The sequence below is a fragment of the Agelaius tricolor genome, unplaced genomic scaffold, assembly GCF_023055355.1.
Source record: "Agelaius tricolor isolate 1412-34295 unplaced genomic scaffold, bAgeTri1.0.p SCAF_57, whole genome shotgun sequence".
NCBI lineage: Eukaryota > Metazoa > Chordata > Aves > Passeriformes > Icteridae > Agelaius > Agelaius tricolor.
Genome location: NW_027269317.1, coordinates 1,664,641 through 1,685,176, shown reverse-complemented (window position 1 = coordinate 1,685,176; position 20,536 = coordinate 1,664,641). Strand labels below are relative to the sequence as shown.

General features: G+C 58.1%; 3 protein-coding genes across 3 annotated transcripts in view; 1 reads left to right on the top strand and 2 right to left on the bottom strand.

Annotated features, from left to right (window-relative positions):
- The window catches only part of LOC139604933 (zinc finger protein 135-like), a 120,214-nt gene extending 100,091 nt beyond the window's left edge, over positions 1 to 20,123 (bottom strand). Inside the window, exon 1 of the mRNA XM_071456273.1 lies at positions 20,020 to 20,123. Coding sequence (XP_071312374.1) covers positions 20,020 to 20,109 — 90 coding nt within the window. The 5' untranslated portion in view covers positions 20,110 to 20,123. The remainder of the gene's footprint in view (positions 1 to 20,019) is intronic.
- The window catches only part of LOC139604965 (class II histocompatibility antigen, B-L beta chain-like), a 35,454-nt gene continuing 22,353 nt past the window's right edge, over positions 7,436 to 20,536 (top strand). Inside the window, exons 1-5 of the mRNA XM_071456314.1 lie at positions 7,436 to 7,614; positions 7,971 to 8,240; positions 9,614 to 9,898; positions 10,503 to 10,609; positions 10,710 to 10,754. Coding sequence (XP_071312415.1) covers positions 7,530 to 7,614; positions 7,971 to 8,240; positions 9,614 to 9,898; positions 10,503 to 10,609; positions 10,710 to 10,718 — 756 coding nt within the window. The 5' untranslated portion in view covers positions 7,436 to 7,529 and the 3' untranslated portion in view covers positions 10,719 to 10,754. Of the gene's footprint in view, positions 7,615 to 7,970; positions 8,241 to 9,613; positions 9,899 to 10,502; positions 10,610 to 10,709 lie in introns of the transcript that reaches the window.
- On the bottom strand, positions 11,185 to 20,136 carry LOC139604959 (zinc finger protein 436-like). Its single transcript, XM_071456303.1, has 3 exons — positions 20,020 to 20,136; positions 13,253 to 13,318; positions 11,185 to 13,098 (listed from the first exon to the last, which is right to left on the bottom strand). The coding sequence occupies exons 2-3, from the start codon at positions 13,272 to 13,274 to the stop codon at positions 12,260 to 12,262; spliced, it is 861 nt and encodes a 286-aa protein (XP_071312404.1). The 5' UTR covers positions 13,275 to 13,318; positions 20,020 to 20,136; the 3' UTR covers positions 11,185 to 12,259.

Here is a 20,536-nt window from a genome sequence, read left to right as displayed (position 1 = left end):
GCTCCTCTGTTGCAGGTGCCTTCCAGGCACAACTGCAGCACTTGCTCATCTTCAGCTCTTCCGAGGCCTCTCTGCTTCAGCAAGCACTCATAACTGCAAAGAGTGACATGGAGCAGAGATCCCCCAGCGTGCCCAAGCTGGCCTGGGTGGAGGAGGAAGAGGCTGGAGCTGCCTCAGCACAACAGCCTGAAGAACTGGAGCGGTTCCAGCTGCTGCAGGAGCGTGAGTGTCAGAGCTGGGCCACAGGGCTGGTGCCTGTAGCCAGCCTGGCCCCATCCCATCCCATCCCATCCCATCCCATCCCATCCCATCCCATCCCATCCCATCCCATCCCATCCCATCCCATCCCATCCCTGTGGACATATCCATGGATAGGACAGAAGCTGGGCTGGAGCACCTGGCAGCCACGCTCCATCCCCCGGGGCATCCCGAGGCTCTCCCTGCCTGGGCAGCGCAGGGCTGGGCTGTGTTCTCCGGCCTCTCCCGCAGCCCCTCAGCTCTGGCTGCGCTCGCTCTTTGCCAGATGCAGCCCAGGACCGGACACAAGAACAGGAAGCCGCCCGTGGCCACTTGGGCAGAACAGCGCAGGTACCTGCGGCCATCCCCACCTGGGCTGGGCCTGCTGGCACTGCTCAGCCAAGCACCAGGCTTGGAGCGCTCCATGGATTCTCCCTCTCTTGCTGCCCTTCTCCTGCAGCCCCTCTGTGAATTCATCACGTGCCTTTGGCAGGAAGAGACCGCCGGTGCGGGCACGGGCGTCTTGGCCAACCTTCCGTTCCTTGATGCCGAGATCGATGCTGCCATGCTGGATTTGCTTGTGGAGAAGGGTGTCTCCAATCCAGTGCAAGTAAGCAGCCTGGGGCAAGGGCTCGATGGCCCCAGCAGTGGTGCAGCGCCTCGAGCCGGCTCTGCCGGGCTCCCTCGGCCTTTGAGGCCCGGCCCAATGCGGTTGGAAGGGAAGCACTTCTCAGGGGGAGTTGCTGCTCTGGCAGCTCTCCAAGTCTCCCCGTGCCCTCTGCAGGTGCCCGCCATGGTGAGGTCCATCCACCAGTGGCTCACGGCCAATGAGGCTGCTGGGCACAGGCTGGACAAGGCCCTTCTGGAGCTGACCGAGGAATACCCCTCGGACGTGCTGATCACCCTCTTGCGCTGGGCCCCATCGTGTGACAGGTAGGGCAGCCCCACGTGCCTTGAGGGCTTCGGGTTCACCGGCCCATCACCCTGTAGAGCCTGTCCCTGCTGACTGCCAGACAGGCGGGCAGTTCCAGGATCCTCTGGCTCCTCGGTTTTCCAGGGCTGCCATGTCAGCTCCTGAGCCTGGTGCCACGCTCCCTCCCTGCCCCTCGGGGCCTGTACCCACGTGGGCTGGCTGACCCCCTGGCTGGCCAGGGGCAGTGGGCAGAGGCAGGGCTGAGGGCCAGCGCGGGGCCCTGCAGCTGCCCAGGCCACGGTGCTGTGGCCGAGCCAGCCCTGACACAGAGCTCTGACCCCACAGAGCTGCCGCCACCATGTGGGGAACCATCATGTCCTCGAGCAGGACTGCGGAGCCGGCGCTGCGGCTACTCCTCGATGTGCTGAGTGCCTGGCCAGTGCACAGCGTGTACACCTCCGATGGGGACAACGCAGGAGTCTTTGCCCTGGCTGTGAGTTTCTGCTGCCGGCCTTTGCCAGCCCCCAGGCCGCCTCTCCAGCAGCCAGCTCTCTGTCCTCCCCCCAGCTGTATCCCCCTGCCTCAGGCACTGGGCTGAATCCTGCCTTAGGGGCAGGGTTCAGGGACACCAGGCTGGCTGCTCCCCCCGTGTCTCCCCCGGCCTCTCCCTGGCATGCTCAGGCCCTGCCACGTGGATGTCTTGGCACTGAGACTTGTCTCTGGCTGTTTTATTTCTTGCAGGCAACCGTGGCCCTGTGGAGAGTCTTCAATCTGGCCTGGCGCTCACCTGTGGTGCTGGAGTATTTCTCCAATCTCTTTCTGCGTCTGCTCTTCCAAGCTTACATCAGCATGCAGGATATGCCAGAAGAGGTTGAGACCTTCTGGCAGGGATGCCAGGAGCAACACGGCCTCTCCGCCAACCCCAACAGGTGCTCCGTGCCAGTCCTCCCAGTCTCCCCATCCCTCCCACGCCCCCAGGGCAGGAGCTGGGGCTCCCAGCGTGACCTGGGCTTTGCTCTGCACACAGCTTTGCGCTGCAGACCCTGAAGGCCCTGCTCTGCCAAATGCGCTATGAGCACGTGGTGCTGTCCATGGAACGCAAGCGTGCCTGGGACACGCTGCTCTGTGCCGACACCCACCACTGTGCAGTGCGTCTGCTGGCCAGGTGAGACCTCGTTCTCCCCACCGCCCCTCTCCTTTGTGCCTGCAACGCCCCACACAGTCCCCGTGCTCATGGGCAGCAGGGCCTTGTCACCAAGGGAGGCATGAGCAGACTGGAAAAGGCTGGCACAGGAGGCTGCCCGGGAACAGCCGCCTCCCAAAGCGCCCTCGGGATGCTCGGGAGCAGACCAGAGCTCTGCCAGTCAGCCCTGGGAGACGTTTGCCTGCCCGGCCCAGGAGCAATGGTGCCTTTTTCTCCCTGCCAGGGAGATGCGCCGTGTCTCCATCATCTGGTGTTGCGGCATGGCATCCTGCCTCTTTGACCTGCTCAGCCAAGGCATTTCAGACTGGGAGCTGCCCGCCCTGGCCTTCCTGGTGGAGGTGAGCCCCATGGCCAGCGCTGCCTGGCTGAGCTGCCTCCCAGCCCTCTGCCCTCTCGTAGCCGCAGCTGCCTGGGACGCTGCCCGTGCCCTGTGCTGCTGCCTTGGCTCGGCCCTGTGCACTTCTGAGCTCCTGCCAGCTGGGCACCTCTGTGCCTGCTCTCTGCCTGCCCTGTGCCTTTCAGGTCCTGGATTGCCTGGACTTGAGCGAATGCGGTAAAAAAGTCCTGGAGATCTTGACAAGGCACCTGCAGAGCGAGTCCAGGCAGATGCGTCGCGTGGCGCTGCGAGGCCTCGTGGTGCTCACCTCGATGGTGAGAAGGAGGCAGCAGCTGAAGCTGTGCTGGCAGCGTGGGGCTGGGGCAAGCAGCCCCTTGGGCTTAGCTGGGCTTTGGCAGCTGTGGCAGCTGCTCCCAGCTCTCCAGGGTCGCTGTTCAGCTGCCTGAGTGCTTTGGGACAGGCCTTGGGCCTCTGAGCCCTGCAGCAGCAGCAGCAGCAGCAGCAGCGTGGGGTTGCCCAGCCTTGTTTTGCACACAGGATCCAAGCATGTACAGCCTGACTGAAAGCCTTGGGAAGCTACTGTGGGATAGGGATGAAGACATCGTGGAGAAGACCCTCATTGTGCTCAGCCTCCTGCTGCTGCAGAAAGACCTGGCAATAGCCAGCCCCATCGCCCTGCAGCTGGCTGAGGCACTCTGGCACCTCTTTGACAATGTGAGGCTCTGTGCCCCCAGCCACGGGCACTTGGGTGCTGCCTTGGGCCTGGGCACAGGGAGGCCTGGAGCAGCTGATGTGGAGGGCTTTGGCTTCCTTTTCAACAGGACAACAGCCTTGTGCAGCTGCTCTCCATTCGCCTCTTCCAAGACGTGATTGCCTTGGTAGTGGCAAAGGGAGAAAAGCCCCTGAAGAAGCACGTGAGCCAGAGCCTGCTCCCACTCTTCTTCCACTGCCACGATGAGAACGGGCGTGTGGCACAGGTGAGGCCTCCTGGGTGTCCCCATGGAAGGGAGCTCAGCTGTCTCCCCAGCCCCTGGCACCTGACGGGCTCCAGCCTCCTCCTGGCCTTGGCACAGAGATGCGGGTCCGGTGCCCTGGGCTGCGGTGCCATCTCTGGGTCTCTGCTGCTCTGCAGGCCTCTCGGGAAACGCTGCTTTCTGCAGTAAGCTTCCTGAGGAGGAAGGATCTCAAGCAGCCGCTGCAGACGGATCAGATGTGGAGATTTGCCGAGTGCTTGGTAAGGACAGACGGGAATGCCCAGCCCAATCCCTGGAGAAGCCGCCTGCCCCCGGCGCCCGGTCTGTGGGGCTGGCAGCTGTGGCCCCTGCCCAGTGCCGCAGGCAGGGGCACCAGCCTGCGCCCCACACGCCGCTCCCTTGCCTGGGCCGTGCGGGCTCGTCTCCAGGCTCCTGTGGCCCCAAGGCCGGTGCCGATGGAGGCCCGAGCCAGCCGGGCTCTGCTGCGGGGCGGCACCGCGGCTCTCCGGGCCCTCCGCCCCGTGCCGAGCCCGGCGCCTGCGGCTGCTGGCCGGGCCTCAGGGCTCTATGGGCAGGGGGAGCAGTGGCGGCCGTAGGCAGCGCCCGGCCCAGGGGCAGGGCCCGCATCAACCCTTTCCCTCCGTGCCCCGCCGCTCTCTGCAGCTGGCAGAGGACAGGAGCCGAGCGGCCGAGCAGCTGCGCCTGGCCCTGCCCTACGTGCGGAGCGCACAGGAGCCCCTGCGAGAGGCGGCCGTCAGGTTCATGGGTGAGCGCCGAGCCCGGCTCCCTCCCCGGCCCGGTCCGCCGCAGCTCGGCCCCAGCCCCGCCTGCTGCCCCGGCAGCAGGATCCGGGCGCGGGCATGTGCAGCCCCGGCTGGGCTCGGCATTGCTGCTGCCGCCCTCTGGCAGCCGTGGCCTGGGGCGGCAGCGTGCGCCAGGGGCCCGGGCTGAGCCCTGCCGGGCCAGCAGGGCGTGTGGCCTCGGGGCTGGCAGCGCCCGTGGGCGGCAGCTGTGGCTCTGAAGGCCGGACACGCTCTGTGTTCCCCAGGGATGGCCGGGCGCTTCCTGACAGGGCAGCAGCCGCACTTCCGCATCATCTGCAGGGGTGAGTGCGGCCCGCGGGCTCTCGCCGGGGGCTGCCGCTGGCACCTGCGTTCCCTGGCCCGCCCGCCCACGGCTCCGCTCCCTGCGCGCCCCAAGGTGCCCACGGCACAGACACCTTGCAGGCGCCTGGGGGACATTCCTGGCCAGCAGCTGCCAGCTCGTCCTTCTTGCCTCCTGCTTCCTCCAGGCCGTGCCAGGAGCTGCGTGCTATGCACGAGCCTGGAGGCTCTCCCCAGCTGCCCGCAGATCCAGCCTCTGACTGGGCCTCTGTTTCTCTCTCTGCAGCCCTTCAGGACATGACGGATGACACCAGCCCTGCCATCTCATGCCTGGCGCTTCAAGCTCTGTACATCCTTTTAGCTCTACAGAGCGTTCCCTGCTCCCGACTCCAGAAGATGCGAGACCAACTGCGCCGCCTCTGGCACTCGCGGCCTTTGCTGTGTGGCCGTGGCTGAGTGTCCTGCTGCGGCGCTGTGCAGAACTGCTCCGGGAGGCTGCGTCTGCTGGGGCCACCTGAGCCTGCGGGGAACACCTCTCCTCTGCCAGCACTTCCTTTCCCTTCACCCCCTAGAGGAACATTAAATTGCTGTTGTTGGATAGCCGCCTGTCCAGGAGCTTTCTCTTGGTGCAGAGTGTCTTCAGGCCAATGGGGAAGAGGGGGAAAAGGCTGCTTGGTCTGCGCAATTTGCCCAAGCGTGCGGTGTGGAAGGGAAAGTGTGGAAGAATGGCTGGAGGAAAAGGGCCATGGATCCGTGGAAATGTTGTACAAGCAAGCCCCATGATAACTGAGCATACATGTTAACTGAGCAGCTTGGCATAAGTGGGCCGCACTTAGCATAACCAGGCCGCACGCCATGATAGGAAGATGCTGTGTCCTGCCTGCTGACAAGGTCGAACGGGCAAGGACAGCAATGAGAATAGAAACCATAAAGTATGCATAACCACAAAGTAGGAGGAATATGTAAATGTAATCTCTTGCTTTAAACCAAGAAACTCACAACAGGTATGAGCAATTAAACCAAGAAACTAACGACAAGTATGCATAATTACTGGAAAACTATATAAAAGTACCGGTGTACTCAAGATAAACCGAAGCTTGCTTTGCCAATCATATTGATTGATTGCTTGTCTTCCCTCGCCGCCATCAGGAGGGGGCTGTGGGATGCTGAGAGGGACAGGAGGGGCTTTGGTGGCTCCTGGCCAGGACAAAAAGGGATCGGGGGGAGGTTTCAGGGGGTCCTGGCTGGGCTGGGGGCCACAGGGAGGGCGCTGGGAGGGGCTGGGGGTGTCCCTGAGAGGTTTTGGGGGTGCTGAGCCCAGTGGACCCCCCAGAGATGCCGCCGGACACCGCCCGCAGCAAGATGCTGACGGGCATCGGGGGCTTCGTCTTGGGCTTCGTCTTCCTGGCGCTGGGGCTCGGCTTCTACGTGCGCAAGAAGGTCAGGGCGGGTGCCATGGGTGGCGTCCCGGCCGTGGCGGAGCATGTGCGCTCCCGCCGGGGCCCCCAGCCCGGTGTCACCCCCTTTTCTCTGCCCACAGAGCTCCTGAGCCGCCGGCGGCCGCAGCCCCTCCCCGTGGGCTCGGGCCCGGCGGGGACCCCCCGCTCCGTCCCCGCTCCGCTGATTTTGGGGGGGTCCCGTTTTCTCCCCAGCCCCGCTGGCGCTCTGCCCCCGCCCAGTGCCTGCTCCCAGTGCTCCCAATAAAGCTTCCCAGTTGGCCCCGGCGCCGTTTACTGGGGGGCGATGGGGATGGATTTGGGGGGGGGGGGGGGGGGGCGGGGGGCGATGGGACGGATTTGGGCAAAGGGAGGGGGAGAAAGGGTGGGGGCTGGGCCCGGGGGGAGCGGGAGGAGGAGGACGAGGAGGACGAGGAGGAGGAGGAGGAGGAGGAGGAAGGAGGAGGAGTAGGTGGGATAAGAAAGGAGGAGGGAAGAGGAGGAACCCCAAAGAAAAGGAAATACAGAGGAAGACGAGCGGGCAGGAGAAGATGACCCGAACGGGATTATTTGTTTTTTTTTTAATTTTATAGAAGTATAAATAAATGAATTAGTATCATAAGAAACGTTACTATAATATGACTTGGGTTACCATCACTTTATTATAATTTAAAAAGTAGTAAAAAATTGCTGGCATCCGTTGTTAATTAAAGTGTGTTTCTGAGACGGAGCGGGACAAAGGGATCCGAACAGAAAATTCCAGCGAACCCCAAAACGGCGACCCCGGCCCCCAAACCCCAGCTTGGACCCCCAGAACTGGGGTCAGGGTCAGGGCCAGCAGCGGCAGCAGCCGGGGGAGGCTCCGCGCTCCGTCCATGGCGCTCCGGGCACACCGGGAAGGGTCGGTGCTGCTGCCAGGAACGCGGATCCAAACTGGGGGGAGTGGGAACCGGGGAGCAGCATTCCAAAAAGCGGTCAGCCAATGGAAGACCGGGGTGTATCGCGCGTCACGTGTTGCCAGGTAGAGGGTTCAGAAATTGAGCGCCCTAAGAAATTCTGACCAATCAGAAAAAGGATCGTAAATGACTCTTCCGTTGCTGGGTAGAGCCTCTGGAAATCGGGCTCCCAACGGAACCGGCCAATTACAGAGATCGCAAAAATCACTTCGGCCAATGAAAACTAGCCCAAAAAAACCCCACAACCAATGAAAGCGCGGCCAAAAACCACGCCCGACCAATCAGGGAGCGCGTCCCTCATGACCCCGCGCTGCTCCGGGCTGGTTCTCGCAGTTGGGCGCGGTTGGTTTGGGGTGGGGGTCGCCGGCCATGGGGCGAGGGGCGGCAGCCGGGGCCCTACTGGTGGCACTGGTGGTGCTGGGAGCCCCCCCGGCTGCGGGCGCGGAGCTCTCGGGTGAGCGGGGTGCGGGAGGCGCTGGGACAGGGGGGAGAAAGGGGGAAAGGGGACGGGGGGACCCCAAAACTGAGCGGGAGGGGGCTGGGGATTGGGGAATTTTTTTAAAGAGTGGAAAATAGGCAAAATGGGGGAAATGGGACCCCAAAAATCCTATCGGGAGAGGATGGAGGTGGGAGGGGAGAGGATGCGGAAGGGGAAATGGGGGAAGGGCGGCAAAGAGGAAGCGGCAGCGCGGGCAGGAGGGTCCCGTGTCGGCCGTGGGGCACAGGGGGTGCGGAGTGGGGATCCGGGGTGGGCCCCGGAACTCTGGGGGTGCTGTGGGGGCACCACTGAGCTGTGTCCCGCACTCACAGGGGTGTTTGTGAACCTGCAAAAGGCCGAGTGTTCCTTCATTAACGGCACGGAGAAGGTCAGGTTCGTGGAGAGGCTCATCTACAACCGGCTGCAGTACGTGATGTTCGACAGCGACGTGGGGCACTACGTGGGGTTCACCCCCCATGGGGAGAAGAATGCCAAGCGCTTGAACAGCGACCCAGCCTTACTGGAGTACAAACGGACTCAGGTGGACCGGTACTGCCGGCACAACTACGAGGGGTCCCACCCGTACCTCCCGGTGCGCCGAGGTGAGCGCGGGGCAAAGCGTGTCCCCTCGGGCCCTGCCCTGCCAGTGACCATCCCAGTCAATCCCAGCCCCCACCAGTCCCTTCCAGTATATTCCCACTCACTCCCACTCCATTCCCAGTCCCATTCGAGTCCATTCCCAATCCATCCCAGTCTATCCCACTCCCTCCCAGTTCCTCTCAGTTCATCCCAATCCCTCCCAGCCCATTCCCAGTCCATCCCAGTCCATGACCAGTCATTTCCAGTCCATCTCAGTCCCTCCCAGTCCATTCACAGTTCAATCCCAGTTCCCTCTCCAACTTCCACCCTCTCTCCCAGTGCCGAGTGCCCCTCCCATCTTTCTCAGTTCCACTCCTGTCCTTCCCAGTCCCTCCCAGTGCGTTCAAATCAGTTCCCAGTCGATTCCCAGTTCACTCCCAGTTCACTCTCAGATCTCCACCCACTCTCACAGTAACCCCCATCCTCTCCGACATCTCTCAGTGCCACCCCAGATCAGCCCAGTGTATTCCCAGTACATCCCAGTTCATTCCCAGTCCCGCCTTGTTCCTTCCCACTCATATTCAGTCCATTCCCATTCCATTCCCCATCCGTTTCAGTTCATTCCCAGTGCCTCCCAGTCCCTCCAAGTGTACTCCCAGTCCATCACAGCCCAGTCCCAGTCTCTCCCAGTCCCTCCCAATCCATTCCAGTCCATTCCCAGTCCATTCCCAGTCCATCCCAGTCCCTCCCAGTAGCCCCCAACGCGTCCATTTCAGCGACGCGTACAACTGACGCTTCTCAGCCAATCAGACCGCGTCTCTCTTATGACTCATCTGTTGCCAGGCAGACCCGCAGGGCCGAGTGCCCCGCGCTGGACTCGGCCTCCCAGTGCCGCGCACTCCATTCCCAGTTCCTCCCAGTCCATCCCAGTCCCTCCAAGGCCATCTCCAAATCCTCCCCAGTCCCTCCCAGTACATTCCCAGTCTATTCCCACTTCATTCCCAGTTCACTCTCAAACCTCCATCCTCTCTGCCGGTTCCCCCGATCCCCTCCCGTCTCTCTCAGTGGCAACCCAATAAATCCCAGTCCATTCCCAGTCTATTCCCAGTTCACGCTCAGACCTCCACCCCCTCTTCCAGTGCCCCCCATCTCCTCCTGCCTCTCTCAGCGCCACCCAGCTCCCTCCCAGTCTACACCCAGCGCCTCCCAGAATATTCCTAGTCCATCCCAATCCATTTCCAGTCTACTCCCATTCCCTCAAAAACCTGCCCAGTGCCTTCCAGTCCCTCCCAGTCCATTCCCAGTTTCTCCATTCCCTCACAATCCATTCCCAGTCCCTCCCAGTCCATTCCCAGTCCCTCCCCAGCCCAGCCCAGCCCTCCCCTCTCTCTCCCAGTGCCCCCCAGCGTGTCCATCTCGCTGGTGCCCCCCTCGAGCTCCCAGCCGGGCCCCGGCCGCCTGCTCTGCTCCGTGATGGATTTCTACCCTGCTGCCATCCAGGTGAGGTGGTTCCAGGGCCAGCAGGAGCTCTCGGAGCACGTGGTGGCCACCGACGTGGTCCCCAACGGGGACTGGACCTACCAGCTGCTGGTGCTGCTGGAAACGCCGCCCCGGCGCGGGCTCACCTACAGCTGCCAGGTGGAGCACGTCAGCCTGGAGCAGCCCCTGAGCCGGCACTGGGGTACGGGGGAGCCCCTGGGGGCGCTGGCAGAACCACTGGGCTCTGCTGGGAGCCACTGGGAGGGAGCTGGAGAGAGCCGGGCTGGGACTGGGAGAGGCCCTGGGGACTGGGCAAGGGCTGGGAAGGGGTTTGGGGGATGCTGGAGAGGGTGGGATGGGGATGGGGGGGTCCTGTTGGACACTGGGAGGGAGTTTGGGGTTTCTGGGTGTGACTGGGAGGGAGTTTGGGGTTTCTGGGTGTGACTGGGAGGGATCGCAGTGAGCCCGGAGGCGCTGGAAGGAGATCGGCCATGGCAAAGCGGGACTCGCCATGAGCTCGGTTGTGCTGGGCACAGACTGGGAGGGCTCTGGCTGAGTCCTGCTGGGGCTGCCAAGGGACTGCGAGAGGCTTTGGGGCTCCTGGGGCGCTGAGGGCAACTGGGAGGGGGCTGTGGGATGCTGAGAGGGGCGGGAGGGGCTTTGGTGGCTCCTGGCCAGGACAAAAAGGGATCAATTGGAGGTTTCAGGGGGTCCTGGCTGGGCTGGGGGCCACAGGGAGGGCGCTGGGAGGGGCTGGGTGTGTCCGTGAGAGGTTTTGGGGGTGCTGAGCCCTGCGGACCCCCCAGAGATGCCGCCGGACGCCGCCCGCAGCAAGATGCTGACGGGCATCGGGGGCTTCGTCTTGGGCTTCGTCTTCCTGGCGCTGGGGCTCGGCTTCTACGTGCGCAAGAAGGTCAGGGCGGGTGCCATGGGTGGCGTCCCGGCCGTGGCGGAGCGTGCGCGCTCCCGCCGGGGCCCCCAGCCCGGTGTCACCCCCTTTTCTCTGCCCACAGAGCTCCTGAGCCGGCGGCGGCCGCAGCCCCTCCCCGTGGGCTCGGGCCCGGCCGGAACCCCCCGCTCCGTCCCCGCTCCGCTGATTTTGGGGGGGTCCCGTATCTCCCCCCAGCCCCGCTGGCGCTCTGCCCCCGCCCAGTGCCTGCTCCCAGTGCTCCCAATAAAGCTTCCCAGTTGGCCCCGGGGCCGTTTATTGGGGGGCGATGGGGAGGGATTTGGGGGGGGGCAGTGATGGGACGGATTTGGGCAATAGGAGGGTGACAAAGGGTGGGGGCAGGGCCTGAAGGAAGCGGGAGGAGGAGGAAGAGGAGGAGGAGGAAGAGCAGCAGCACCAGATCCCCACGGTTTCCCCGCCCCGCCGGAGCTGCAGCCCCCCCAGCCCTGTCAGCATCGCCCCCTCCCCACATCCCGCAGTGAGCGGGAAGAAGCTCAGCCCTGGTTAAAAATCTCTAATTACTTTAAAATAACTAATACTTTTTAATTTTAATAACATTTTATTTTAATATATGAAAACATCTCTATAATTTACATTTATATAATTTAAAAAAATTAATTGTACTTAATAATCCCCTTGACCTCTTGATAATAAAATTGTGTTTCTGTCACGATCCCTCCTCATGGACGGGTTTCCTGATGGGGGATCTTGTTGGATGAGCGGAAGAAATGCGGCACTCAATATGCGTGATCAGCAAGTCTCCAACTTTATTGATAGCTCACACATATTTATATTGGTGTTAATGTGGCTTATACATATTGCAAAGCTGAGCTCATTATTGGTTAATTACTTCTCGGTCAACCACGCCTACTTCTATATTCTTATGGTTATTTTGTTACTACTTCTACATTCTTGTGGTTATTCTGCTGAAAATGTCCTCATATTTTTGGCATGAGACCTTCTCCTCTATCCAGTTGTTGCACCAAGGGCACAATGTCCCTGTCAGTGGTTGGACACTGACTGCTGAATCCTAGACTTGCCTCCTTCTAACTTAACCAACGCTATTATGTCGACGTGACCTTTCTCAGCTGGCCAGCTGTCCACAAAGCTCTCCACACTGGAGCGGTTAACTGGAAACCTACAGGTAGAATCAGGCTTTGGTATTGATGGATAGCTCAAATCTTTAGGCCTGGGATCATGGTTACGCTCTATTGTTAAGGTCAGCATTATAGTGAGCATTATAGCTTTGTTACTAGTATTAATTTTGCCATGTTTTTGCATATGCCTACAGAACATGGTGCAAAAGATGGTATCTGCTGCATTTAATCAGACCATGCTTGTTCAACAGAAAAACGGGGGAAGTGTGGAGAGCTTCAGATATATTCAATCAATTTCCTTCATTTAACCCAGTTTGGGGTGTTTTTAAAGGATGAAAGTGAAGCAGAGGAAAACTAATTCCAAACCAAAAGGAGAAGCAGCCAGGTGTGGTCCCGACATGGATCACAGGGAATGTGAGTGACCAGGGCTGTGCCCAAAGTGCCTCCTCCAGTGGGGGATGGAGCTGGAGCAGCGCACGAAGCTCTGCCCGCACTCGGGGCACTCGCAGGGCTTCCCTTACCGGTGCCTCCGTTGGTGTTGGGTCAAGTTAGAGCTGCTGGAGAAGCTCTTCCCACACTGGGGACACTCGTAGGGCCTCTCCCCTGTGTGGATGCGCCGGTGCCTGGCGAGGGTGGAGTTGTGCTTGAATCCCTTCCCACAGTCAGGGCATTGGAAGGGCCTCTCCTCTGTGTGAATCCAATAGTGCAGGAGGAGATAGGAGCTGGTCTGAAACCTCTTCCTGCATTTATCACACTCGTAGGGCCTCTCCCCAGTGTGGATGCGCCGGTGGGTGATGAGGGTAGAGTTGAATTTGAATCCCTTCCCACACTCAAGGCATTGGAAGGGCCTCTCCTCTGTGTGAGTCTGATAGTGCTGGAGGAGATGGGAGCTGGTCTGAAACTTCTTCCCACACTTGGAACACTCATAAGGCCTCTCCCCAGTGTGGATCCTCTGGTGGCTGATCAGGTTGGAGCTCCGGCTGAAGCTCTTCCCACACTCCCCACACTCGTAGGGCCTCTCCCCAGTGTGGGTTCTCTGGTGCCTGATCAGGTGGCAGTTCCACCTGAAGCTCTTCCCACACTCCACACACATGTGGGGCTTCTCCCCATCATGGAGCTGCTCATGGAGCACCAGCTCCGAGCTCTGGCTCCATCTCCGGCCGCCTTCCCGGCCCAGGCTGGCTCTTTCCCCCTCACATCCCCGCCATCTGCGTTTGCAGCCCCTCCTCGTGCGGCAGCTCCGGGGCTTTTCCTCCCCGTTGGCTTCCTGCGCCGTGGAGCCGCTCAAAACGGCCTCTGCCACCAGGTTCTGCCGCGGGCATTTGTCCTCCCTGCTCTCCATGCTCAGCTCCTGCTCTGGGGGAGGAAGGACAAGGACAGCATGGGATTTGCCTCCGTGCCACAGGCAAGGGCAAGGAGATCCCCCCAGGGCTGAGCTGCAGCCAGGGGCCCTGCTGGGCTGGGAGATGGAGCAGCACAGAGGGGAAAGGGGCACTGACTTCCTCCTCACCTGCCTCAGTGTCCCGGGGCATCTTCCTCTTCCTCGCAGCCTCCCTGGGGTTGGCAATGGGAAATCCTGGTTTGGGGAAAACAAGGGATGAGCGCGTTTGTAGGAGCGTCGGGGGGTAGGACGGTCGGGACAGACAGAGACGAGAGATCTCTGCAGCCAGGCCCTGGAACTTGCGGTTGATTGCAAAGGGCCTGGGTGCAGGGCCCTGCTTGGAGCTGCCAGGCACAGCTCGGAGCAGGCCCGAGAGAAGAGAGGGGTAGAAAGGATGAGAGTGTGAGAGAGTAAGAGGGGAAGAGCGTAAGAGAGTAAGGTTCCTGTTACAATACAATAAATCTTCTGTGTTGAATATTCTATTTCTCACTAGCCAATCTAGTACAAGATACAAATCCTATAGCATTTACATACAGCCTGTAAGAATCACTACATCACCATACTGTGTTACATTTTAAACCCTAAAAACTCCTCTTTAAACCCCTTCTGCTGAGCTAGTGGGGTCTGCTCTGACCCTTGGATCGATCTGCAAGCAGAGGGAGTTGTTTCATCAGAAGGGGATTACCTTCAGTTGGGCCACACCATTGGTTTCCAGTTGTTCACTAACTGAGGTATCTCAAAGCTTTCTTTCATTTCAATCTTCCTTATATTTTCTATATTCTCAAAATCTTTTGCCAGACAATAATATTTATAAGGCTTTCCTGTTTCATCTTCCCCAACACACACTGAGTTTGAAGGTCTCTCTGCCTAAGTCCATCTCTACAAGTCATTGGCCATCTGGGCTCAAGAAAAACCTCCCAAACACCAAGATTCAGCCCTGAAAAAGCCTCCCAGGAGTTCCCTGTCCCTGGACCCATCCCTTTGGTGTTCGGGGGCTCCCCCCTGTCCCAGCTGCTGGGGTCACGCTTGGATTGGGGGTCCCCCTTCTCCTCGGTGCCCACCCTGCCCAGGCTGCTGCCAGTACCAGCAATGCCAAAAGCTCCCCCCGCTTCGCTCTCCCCATTTCGGGATGCCGGGGCTCTTTGGGAGGGATGCGCTGCCCTGCCCCGCGGGAGCCACCAGCGCCCCTGCCGGCCGTGCCCGGAACTGCACCCAACGGGAAAGCGCCGCAGCCGAAAGGCCGGGACTGGCTCCGGGCTCTGTTTGTTGGCACTGCCGGAGCTGGTGTTCTTTGTTTGCTTTATTATACACACTAGTAAAGAACTGGTATTCCTATTCCCATAGCTTTGCCTGAGAGACCCTTGATTTCACTAGTCTAAAAATTAAGAGGGAGGGGCTTTGCATTCTCCATTTCAAGAGAGGCTTTTTCTGCCTTCCCAAGCAGACACCTGTCATGTAAAGCAAGACAAGCACCCACAGGCACTGAGGGGGGCTGCAGGAGGGGCAGAAGAAGGCCCTGCAGCACTTGGGCACAAAGGCCCAGCAGGTGAGTGCAAGAAGGGAGCAGCAAAAGGCCAAGCTGAAGGCAAAGGCCAGGGCAGAGCTCCTACAGCCCCTGAGGGATCAGCCCCAGGGCCCAAGGGGGCCCCAGCACCCAGGGCACGGGCTCGGCCACAAGCACCCGGCAGAGGCATTGCCCTCCTCGGCAGGGGACAGCCCACCCTAACAGCCCCTGGCAAGGAATCAGGGCTCCAGCTGCAGGGCACAAGGACACTGCAAGCACAGACAGCAGCACCCTCAGGACCAGAAAGTCCACCCCTTGATGGACATGGATTGGCAGGGCTGTCACAGCTCCCATCACACCAGGGACCCTCCACACTGGAGCCCTTGAGAACATTCAGGTGGGTCTGCATTGAGAGGAGGCCTCTCCTGATGGACACAGGAGCCTCTCAATGCAATCTGAATCTTAGACCTAAGGGGGAAAAATGCAAAAAATTTGTTTGATTAGTGAGGGGATAAGTGGGAAAGATGCATGGTTTTATTCAACCACTATTAGTAGATCTGGGAGATGGATTTGAAATCCATGAATTTTTATTTGCTCCTAATTGTTATCATGATTTACTGGGAAGGGATTTGATTGCTAAACATGGAATGCAAATTAATATTATAAAAGGTGATACAGAGGCCAGTTCTGTTCTACCTCTGTGTCAAATGTCTGGCCAGACCTATGCTGAAGTGAACCCAGAAGTGTGGGCAGCCACAGGAAAATAGGGAAAATTAGATATGGAGCCTCTACAAATTACTTCAAAGCAACCAGGACAAGCAATACCCTGTTCCAGGGGAGAGAAGGAAGGGCTCACAGCCTGGTATTGAGTCCCTGTAGAAGACAGGGCTTTTGGAGCCAGGGGTGTCTCCCTGTAACACTCCTATCCTGCCAGTCAACAAACTGGATGCATGGACAGGAGGAGGAAACACAGAATTTTCAAGTGTTAAAATGAAGATTACGTGAGGCCGCTGCCCTGGCCCTTCCAGACAGGGTAAAAGAATCTGAATTATAGGTGGATGTTAAACAGGGTCTTGCCAAAGGAATTTTTGTGCTAAAATGTTTAACCCAGTGGCCAGAGAGCAGCCTCATTGTCTGCAGAATTCTGCAGCCACAGCTTTCATGGGAGCTGAGGCCTGAAATCTGATGACAACAGGAGGATCTCCTAGAGTTCAAGTCTGGCAGCAAGTTAAAGCTTTGACAACCAAAAGAGCCTCTAAATGGATGAGCAGGGCTCGGTTATTACAGTATGAAACTTGTTCAATGGCACAGGAGGATTCAGAACTGAGGACAGGGCAAGGGTTTAACCCAGCCTCCTGTTTGAACAGCCTGGAGAGGGGCTGGCAAGGAACCCAGGACTGCACTCAAGGGACAGAGCTCCAGACCCAGGCTGGGAGAGATTGATGGGACATTCCCTGGCCTGAGGGACAAAATGTGTTTGTGGATGGCTCTGCAAGGGCAGCAGAAGGGAAAAGAGCTACAAGACAGGCTGTTATTAAGGAAGGGGAATCAGACAAAGCGCAGGTCACCGCCCCATGCTCAGCTCAACCCAAGGAGCTCTGGGTGCTTCTAAGAGCCTGGCACTGAAATGCCCTGGGCAGGAAGGCTTCAATATCTTCTGCTGACACCATGGCACCTAACAGGGGGGCAAAAGCAATTCTGACTGCTTCAGCAAGCACTGGATCAGAGATCAAGGTAGATTCTCCCACAGGAAGCTGGGCTGGCACAGAGCCTGCCCTGGCACTTTGCTGTTGCCAACACCCAGCCAGGACATCGGCTCCTGCCTAAGGAGTGCAAAGCAGCACCACTGGTGGCCAAGGGGCCCATGCCAAGTGTCCCTGAGGCCAGAAACAGCCGCCAGCACAGCTGAACACGGGGGGACCCCTCAGCCTGGCCTCAGGGGCTCTGAAGCCCCGGAGATTTGCACTTCCCGCCTGCAGCAGGACCATGGCAGCCGCCCCTGAGCCTGCCCTGAAGGCAACGCAGCAGCAGCCAGGGCTCCACAGCGGGCCAAGCCCCTGGGCCTGCCCACAGATCCTCTGCTCAAACCCTCGGAAATCCTGGCCACCCTCCTCTGGCACCTCCAGCCACTGCGGCCAAGCCTTGCTGCCACTGCTGCAGCTCCAGCGCTGGCTGGGCCTGCACTGCCACAGCTGCTGGGGAGCACCACGGCACAATTCCACTCTGGGGCTCACTCACACCCACACTCTGGGCTGACTGCGACTGCATTGCTGCAAAATGTACCCATTTTGGTTCTTTTAAATCTTCTTTCTCTGCTCCGGCTTGGTTTGTCTTTGCCTTGGGGAAAGGAATTTTAAAGGTTTTATTTAAGGGGTGTTACACCACTCAATGGAGATGAGTTCAACATCTCCACAGACTGGGAATAGCCCAAAAGACACCCACAGAGATAACGACCAGCAACAAAACATCAACGCCCAGCAGCAAACAGCAACCAACAGCTACCCCAGACACTGCCCCCGGCACAGCTGGAGACACCTGGTCTGGAAAAGGCTGAGAAGGAAATCCACGAGTGTGGACCGAATTCACAGCAGAGGGGAAGAAATCCGGGTCCAACAGGAAACCAAATACTAAAAACTTACACAACTTGGAAGCAATGAACATTAAACCAGGGGATTTAGATTGGTTCAGACTACATAAAGTTTAGGAAAAATCCAGTAAAACTCACATGCCATGGAATGATTTTCTCCGCAGAGCCGGGTTATTTGTGAAAGAAATTATTTCTGTTGCAAATCCTGGCCAGAACCAAGCAATGCCTTGACTCTCTAACACTCAAGAGATTCTTGGAGAGTTTTTGTTTTCCCTGCAGCTTCAGTGACAAAATTACAACATGAGAAAAATTTTTCATAAAACTCACACTTTATATTTTCAGGTGGGTTTGGGACAGAATTGTGAGAATCAGTTTTTGGTCTGGGTTCTTCCATGTTCGCCTTTATGCTGCATGTGAAAAATGCATCTATTTTATGATTGGCTTTTCGCAAATATTGAAATGAATATTATATGTGTTGTTTTAGAAAGTAATGCTGTATTAGTTTTCTTAAGTACTGTGTTAAATATAGTTTTAGATTATAAAAATTGTTTAAATAGAAACGATGCTATGCAGGATACTTTTTTAAAAAGAAAGGACTCACAGCGAGATAGCAGCCACAGGACACCTACATCTTTCAGAGAAGAATTTATGGCCCTCTTATCAGAAGAAACCAACTTCTTCCCGCCTCGAAGGCACTGTTAGGATTTGGAGGAAGAAGCTGAGGATGACCAGACAGAATCCTGTATTTGAATGGAATTTATGCATCAGGTATGAAGTGTATGAATATGCAACAGGCTATGGTTTTTAAGGGTTAATCCTTTGTTAACGGGTGTCCTTTTGAGGCTCGTGCTGCCCAGCAAAAGGTACCGGGACATCCGTAACACTTTGTATTTATTGTCTCATATTGTCCTAATTCAGTTTGTCCAAATTATTATTACTCTAATTGTATTACTATTTTTATAACCATTTTATTACTATTAAACTTTAAAAAATTTTAAAAACAAGTGATTGGCGTTTTTAACACTGCATTTTGCAAAATTGAAGAGCATTACCATAATACTTTTAACTCGTAAATAGTTGATACTTTTTGCAAAAAAACCAGATTCTGTGGGGGGCCACACGTGACTCACGAGGTGGCTGCCCTGGAAGAGAAGCTTCATTCCAGGCAGCCTGCAGAGGAGCTTTAGAAATGCAAATGAACACTGCTGGGCAAAGCCTGGACAATGGACCTGGGTCTCTTGCCTGGGGCAGGAATTGGGCTGATTCCCTCTGCCCCTCAGCCCAAGCTCTGCCTGCTTGCACTGATGGAATTTGCACAGCTCAAGGCAGAGCCCAGGGTGAGGATATCTGACCCTGCAACAGAAACGGGTGAAGCTGCAAAGGGAAACAGCAAATGGAGAATGTTGGGAAAACTTCACTATAAATAAATGGGGGGGGAATCATCCCTCTGCCCACTCCAACATGTGCTGTCCCTGTCTGTGTTATATACAGCGTATAATAGAGCACTGGGAATTTTTTGCTACCAAAAATTCAGGGAAATCAGTTGGGAATCCAAGTATTTGATGATTTAATTAGAGAAAAGCAGTCAATTGATGCAGCCCTGGCTGGAGAGAGCGGACAAAAATGGGGAAAGGCCACCAGAACAAATCCGACAACACCATGGACCGGCCCCTGGGAACCCAAACTAATTCATATCAGGAGCCACAGAACCCATTTCTCATTTCAATGGCATCATTAGATTACAAGCTGCCCTGGGAATAACCAACCAGACAGCTCCAGCTCCTGACCTTCCTGCTGAGCAATCCACTGAAATGAGGAACACAACATTTCACCATGGGATGGGATCAGATCGTCTGTTAGCAGAAAAAAGAGGAGTTTGTGGAAAACTAAATGACTCAAACTGCTGTTGGCATTTAGATGACAAAGGAAAAGTGCTGAAAAAAAAAACCAACGGAAACAAAAAAGCAGCTCATGTATTGGTCCAAACGTGAAAAGGATGGGAATGGGACACGGTTTTGTGGCTCCCTGGCAGACCATGGGTTAAACGAATGCTGTTTCTCCTCTGATGTGCTACAGCAACTCTCACCTTTTTACCGTGCTCCACACCTTGAGAGTGCAGCTCATTCAGCAGCTGAGCGAGGGGCCAGGGGCTTGTAGATAAGGAAGTAACGGGCGAAACCACCAGCTTCAATAATTGTTACTAATTAACATGGACTGCTGCTCACAGAAAGTCCCGCTACATTCCTGAACTTCGAGAACAACCAAGACTTAACAGAGCCGTGAATATCGGCTGTTCTACAAAAGTGGGGTTGCACATTAACGAGGACATGCAGTTGGCAGATGTGGAAGTCTGAACCTTTCAAGTACCTCAGCCAAAGGGAGAGGGAGAAGCGGCCGGGAAAATGAGGATAAAAAGGAGGCTGCGAACTACAGCAATGGCAGCGAGCGCACGGCAAATGCGCCACGGCCTCTCCCTCTGCTCAGCAATAAAGTCACTTGTACAGGACTCCTCTGTCTCCTCGGGGCACAGAAACCTCCGGCCACGTCAATTTCCCCGCACAGCCCCGGGCACGGGGCAGCCGCCTCTGTCCCAGCCACAGCAACCGGGCCGAGCCACCGCTGCTCCGGCAGCGGCTCCTGCCGAGGCAGCGGCCGCAAGGAGACCGCGGGCAGCCGCTCCCGCAGCGCCCTCACGCCAGCGGCAACACGCGCCGGACACGGCACAACGAACCCGCCTGAGCCCCCTGCCGCCCCCGCGGCCCGCAGCGAGCCCCGAGCCCCCGCACAACCCAGCGCGGCTCCCACCTGCGCTGCGGCCGCCTCCCAGCTCCGCCGCCGCCTCACCGCGCTCCGGCCGCTGCCGCCGCTCCCGGGCCCGCACACACGCTCCGCCATTGGCGCCGCTGCCGAGCCACGGCCGCCCTCAGGCCGCCACCGGGGCCTGCCCCGCCCCGCTCCCACCAATCAGCGCGCCAGAACCACGACTGACGGCACCGTCGGCCAATCGCAGCCAGGGGCGGGCTCTGCACACGGCACAGCCTCGCCCCGCGCTCTCAGGGTCCCCCGGGCTGCGTGAGGGCAGAGCCGGAGATGAGGAACAGCCCTGGAACGGGCCCGGGCCCGAGGGGGATTGAGCTGAAAACACAAACAAACTGCTCCGCACCTCCCGCCACGGCTTTCCCGTCACTGCGGCTCCGGTGGCTCCGGCTCAGCGGGAAGCCCTGGAGCCTCACTTCTCCTACCCCTAATTAGGAGCAGCAGTGCATCGCTTTGATTTCCCCCAAAAAGGGAAAACTGCCCCAAATCCCTGTGGATGAGTGAG